The sequence below is a fragment of the Takifugu rubripes genome, chromosome 7 (assembly GCF_901000725.2).
Source record: "Takifugu rubripes chromosome 7, fTakRub1.2, whole genome shotgun sequence".
NCBI lineage: Eukaryota > Metazoa > Chordata > Actinopteri > Tetraodontiformes > Tetraodontidae > Takifugu > Takifugu rubripes.
The window spans coordinates 13,340,334-13,345,984 of NC_042291.1; the positions used below are offsets into that span (position 1 = coordinate 13,340,334).

The 5,651-nt window shown below is 40.1% G+C and overlaps 1 protein-coding gene across 1 annotated transcript; it reads right to left on the bottom strand.

Annotated features, from left to right (window-relative positions):
• Nucleotides 1–133: 133 nt before the first annotated feature.
• On the bottom strand, nt 134–4,999 carry ccdc12 (coiled-coil domain containing 12). The gene is made up of 7 exons (XM_003966095.3): nt 4,865–4,999; nt 3,464–3,531; nt 1,169–1,248; nt 1,008–1,069; nt 897–931; nt 743–819; nt 134–350 (listed from the first exon to the last, which is right to left on the bottom strand). Exons 1-7 carry the CDS (start codon nt 4,946–4,948, stop codon nt 271–273), a joined length of 486 nt encoding a protein of 161 aa, XP_003966144.1. The 5' UTR covers nt 4,949–4,999; the 3' UTR covers nt 134–270.
• Between the last annotated feature and the right edge of the window lie 652 nt (nt 5,000–5,651).

Genomic DNA, 5,651 nt, shown 5'->3' on the forward strand with positions numbered 1-5,651 from the left:
AAAAAAATGTTTTGTTTATGTTACACAAGCATTTATAGCAAGGCATTATTTGGAGTGATTTATGGTCTAGCCTAATGATGGAATCTAATTTATGGACCGCATCTACAATAAAATTAAAAAACGAGAGGCAAAGTCTGGAATATAAAAAATATTTTACTTGAAAATGTAAGAAAACTACAGCCAAAGATTAATGGTTCCACGAACGATGCACCAGAGGAACATGATATGTGACAAAGATCACAGAGAATTTTGGTCACCGGGGCCCATCCCTCAGTCTGAATCTCCCTCTTCGACTCCTACTGCCCCCACTGCTCCGGCCAACTCCTCCTCGCTGCCTCGAAGACGATCGCCTGGACACATAAAAACTGACAATCAGTGGGACGCATTTGTTCATCTAGAAAGATGCACGACTGGGATGTGTGATGCGAAAATCCTCATTCCGCTTCGACCAAAGAGAAGATGCCAAGATAAGAGAGAATATCACAAACATGGCTGCCATACTAATCCCTGGCAACAGCTGGATCACCCAAGCCTGCTCAACACTTCCTGTGAAAGTTCCAACTTATTTTTAGATAATGGATCGCGCATTAACTTGTGCTATTTCTGTTGTGGGATGGCTATAAGCCTCAGAGCAGTATGGAAACCACAAGGCAACTAGCCTCATAAATCCCAGTTGGTGCAGACAAGCTTATCTCTGGTGTCTGGAAGAGGGGACGCACAAACAAGAGATGGGAATACTAACGGATGAGCTCCGCGATGGCTCTCTGTGTTCTCCTCTCCAGCTTTTCCAGTTTCTTTGCCACATCACGCTTTAGATCCCTACATTCAAAAAATAATGACATATGATCATGTTATCTACATATATTCAAGAAAGAATAACTATGGAATTGACTCACCAGTCGGGTTTTCTTGGAGCAAGGTTGGCCAAATCCTGAGAAAAGGAAATATTTCAACATAACAAATTCAACGTTAAATCTAATGTTTGAAAGGACACCTAATTTACTCACCACTTCCTCAATAATGGGCTCTGGATTAGCTGCCTCCAACTGGTCTTTTAATTTATCCTCCACTGCAAGAAATATTTATCACCAATCATAATATGCAAGCGTCTTCATACAGGCAAAGCATCGACAGTGCGAAAATATTAACACTTATTAACTCAAATTACCTGACGCGGGTTTGGCATTGGGCACCTTTCTCTGCTTTAGCTCATCATCCTCAGGAGTGTAATTCCTTAGTTTCAGTTCTCTAAAGACACAAATACAAAGCTGAAGTGTCAACAGTTTCAAAAGATCATCACGTCACGCTCCTCTTTACGTTTGTGATCATCCAGGAGGTGGCGCTGTAGCCATGTCTATTCCAGCACGCTTTAGGAGCAGGAAGAGACCATCTGCAATCCCGAGACAGCTGCACATCTAATATCTAAAGCAGGGCTGGGTATAATGTCTCTCTTTATTCCTATGAACACATCAGATTAACATGTTCCACCTGCTCCTGGACACAGACTTGGGGAGAGCACAAACAGCTGAGGAATGCCTTGCTTGATGGTGAATTACGCAGTCTTTCATCACAGCTCCGCACAGAAGAATTCTTGGCAGGCTTAGATGACATACAGATTATAACAGAAGTCCAAGAGTAGCGGGAGGCTATTGTTTGACCGAGCACGGCCCAAGACCGTTATCATCTGCTGTGAACTTAATATGGATTTGTGATGAAGCTCCAAAGAGCAGCCGTGGTGCAGTTGTCACACCCCTGCAGCAAACATACACACTGATGCCTTGTATGGGTATGGTCAGGAATGCTGGTCATGTTCTGCATTTGCTGACAGGGGTCCACTCCCAGTCCTCCCACCTTATCCTAACTCAGCCTGCGGACTAATGGAGCCCGTGGCGGAATGGAAAAGTCATTTTTAATTACAGTTGTCTGACAGAGAATGTCTGAACAAGGCTGTTTAGAAAAGCTATGAATGCAATGGTGTAAAGATCTGGGGTCAGAGAAATATATCTATGATCAGGGATCTGTTTAAAACCATTTAGATCTCAAATTGGCATTAAAGGACAACATCTGATGGTTACACACACTATTTTAGACACAATTCACCATCCACCAGTCACACACAAAAAAGTGAAACACACTCAAGTATTTCTTCCTTGCTTGAACTCAGAAAGTGTGACAAAGTGCAGACACCCTGATGGCGAATAACATCAGGTTTCTTAGAAGCAGCCAGAGGGCAAATTACTACAGAACACTTCCATCATTGGCACTAAAAATATCCTGCAGTTAAGGTCCAGGCTCTCAAGGCAATCATTATACCGGTAACTTGATTTTTACACCGCATTGACAATTACAATAATTATCTTAAGAACAAAGTACAGAAAGACAAAGGTTGCAAAATACAAATGAGCAGGAAAGAAAAGCAAGCACATGCTTGTTATCCTCATTATCTACCTTCAAAGCTTGACGTCACTACTTTATTTCTTGACAATCTCCAAGAACAATATGTCCAACCGTTAAGAGTGTGTTTACATGGTTCCAATTCAAGCACGCTGTGGCATCAAAGACGGCCACAGATAAATTCCGAGCGCTGACCGAACTATGGCCCTGTCAAAATGTTTAGAGTGAGCTGTGACAGAGGAGGAGCGGCTGCAGTGTTCCAGTGTCTCCACACTGATATCCAGCTACCTGCCCTATTCACAGGAGCCAAAAAAAAACTGTCCGTGGCAGCTGTTCCCAGCAAGCAGACTCAAAGACCCCCAATTCACATGCAAATGAGTACGATATTATTGGGTTTGTTTCATAGTGCCAACGAACCTAAAGGTATTCGGTTCGAGACCGTAAAAATTACTTGCAAAACAACAAACTCATGAACACTTGTGTGGTCTTCTTTCAGGTCTCCAGCAACTCGATCTCCCATGAAATTTTAATACAATTCACAAGATACATTTCAGTCACAGTCTGACGCAGATGTGTTTCAACACAGCAAAGCAAGGGTTGAAAATAAAACTAAAAAAAAAACCACCCAAACCAACATTTACCATTAACCTTTGATCAAAACAAACAAATGTGGAACTAAGGCCTCTTAAAGCAGCAGCGATCTTCATTTGGAGGAAAGCTCAGGCTAGACTGCACCCGATGGTGGCACGCTCTCGCTGCAGTCATCGAAGATAAACTATGCAAAAATGGTCCTGCAGGACGTGATAGATGTCTGCACCCTCCAACAAAAGTGTAATAACCTGCAAGAGGTTTGAGCAGCGACGAGCTGGGCTGCTGACGTGCACGAGATTGTGCCTTGATAAGTGTGTAAATGCTCCGATGACTGATAAAAGTACACTGAGGTTAGTTTCATTTCTAGTTTACGCAGCTTAAAACTGCTGATGCTGGAGGAACAGAAATTGAGTCAAAAGAACATCTATGTTTAAAAAACCCCAAAATGGTATTTTTGTTTATGATCAGATGAACCAACCTGTGCCTCACTTCAACTCCCCCGTCTATTGATGCTTTTTTTGACTCTGGTTCCCCATCTTGCCTCCCCTGGTAAAAAACAAAACAAAACAAAACAAAAAAACAGCATCATTAGAATAATTTGAAAATACATTATGGAATTATCAAATTAAAAGCATCTCTCATTGGCCAATGAATTGCTTGGTATAGAGAAGTTCAAATATCAAGATGCTTGGAGTTCAATCAATGTTTAAAGAAACTTGAGGATAGGTTCTTTCTTTATTCATTAACTCTTAGGATACGGTTTTTTAAAGACGTAATGTGTTAGGATCAGAGCTTCTGGTGCGTGGTCTGTTATCAAGCCCTGTAAAAAAAAAAAACTATAAGTAACAATCCAAATATTAGCGAGGGACTCGATTCAAATTATTCCTCCCAGGAGCGGATATAAAACTCCCCCTTCATTGCACTTTCCTGAAGAGACTTCCTGCTCATCTGCTAGAACAATACAGCAGCTGAGTCATTCTTGAAGCATGGCACAAAAGGAAAACAAGCCCTAATTCAGGAATGTCAGTAAACGTTTATTTAAGACTGTTCACCAAGGCAGCAGGCTTCTCTACAACACCAGCACAGTGGAACATACACTGCTGCAAATGCCATTAGAATGACATTTCCTGTTGTGAGGAGACCTCATAATGCACAGCTGAAAGTCACGGCTCAGTGGAACACCTGTGTGGAGTAAATAGTTCTACAAAGTCACCAAAGTTGGATATAGCAGTTATTAATTAAAGGAATTTCTGATAGGGATTGCTTAAGGAAAATCTTCTCACTGAATTTCTATTAAATTTCTATTAAAAAGCATCCCAATAAAATTACAGTTGACCAGTTAAGTCCCCTGAAAATGTTGAAATTGAAATACCAAATCCTAAAGAAACACATCCTTTTGACCACATCCGATTATTATTATTATGAAAGTATTCTTGGCTTTGTGAATGCACGCATTGATCGCCTCATTTTTATATATTACCTAAAAGCAATCTTTAAAATCCTTCTTCTCTTTGGTCTATGGCTAACTCGGATAGGTTACTACTAAAGATTTTGAAGCAAATGCTTAAAACAAATGAATGGTTCGAAATAATATTGTGAAACTTCGATAAGAATACTTATTAATACATCAGAAAAAGCGGGAATGTATATCATCTCAGATAAACAAAAGACGTTTAAAAACTCAAAACTAAATAGTAAATGCTACATCCTCTCACAGGTCCACACAATCCAAATTTCCATTTAATCTTGCTGATTTACTTGCAAACAACTATGCTAATATTAGCCACAAGCTAAGTGGGTTAAAGCAAACGACAAATCCCCCCAAAAATTGTGTTAGCTCTGAGCAAAATCGCAACAAAAGTAGATAATCTGTACTTACATGGTGTTGTTTTTCTCTGAGTGCTTTAAGTCTCTCTTTTCTCTTCAGGGCCTCATCCTGCAGTGAGCCGACATCTTTCTCCATGTTTATATTTTCCACGCCGGTGACGCTCTGACATCTATTAAGGATCCTGGTTAAGGCTGGATAAACGATCACCGAGCGCATCGATAAGAGCGCCGGCTTCTGAACTATTATGTGGTTTCGAAGGTTTATAGAAAATAAAGAAATACATTTATCTCTTTCAATGAAAAGAATCCAAAACTGTTTATCAGTTTGCTAGTTATTTATTATTAAAGTTTTCAAAATATTTAATCTGAGTCTATTTTGTGATTTTGTGTCTTTTGTAGAACATGCAAAATATTTTTTTCCGCCCAAATCGTATCGAGGTGAGCAGATCAGCAAATGACAGACGAGCATGAAAAATGAACATTGTTATTTTGGTATAAGTCAGGTCCAAATTTATCGCCTCCAGCTGCCTCAAGGTTGAGTTTGTCATGTATTTAATGCAAGCTAATAAAAATGACCATCCAGCAGCACCATCACTGCTGAAGTTTCCCCCTTTTCTATTGAATATAGCTTTTATTAAAAAGGCACACAAAGTTCCAAACAGGTGACTTTTTTCATCAATAGAAATACTAGAGGGAGAGGGGCTAAAGGTCACTGTTGTTCTGGGCGGACGTATTTATCAACATATATTTACCATTTCTAAAAAGTCATAGTATATTGGGAATCAGATCGTTTTCCTTCCACTAACCCACTAACTTCCCCTTCCCCTCATGGCTCGGAT

What these genes read in the sequence shown, in the direction of transcription:
- ccdc12 (XM_003966095.3), bottom strand. Translation starts at nt 4,948, where the DNA reads ATGGAGAAAGATGTCGGCTCACTGCAGGATGAGGCCCTGAAGAGAAAA. An exon ending in GGAGTTGAAGTGAGGCACAG is followed by an intron (nt 1,249 to 3,463) that starts GTTGGTTCATCT and finishes TTGTGTCTTTAG; the next exon opens with AGAACTGAAACTAAGGAATT. An exon ending in GCTCCAAGAAAACCCGACTG is followed by an intron (nt 820 to 896) that starts GTGAGTCAATTC and finishes TTTTGAATGTAG; the next exon opens with GGATCTAAAGCGTGATGTGG.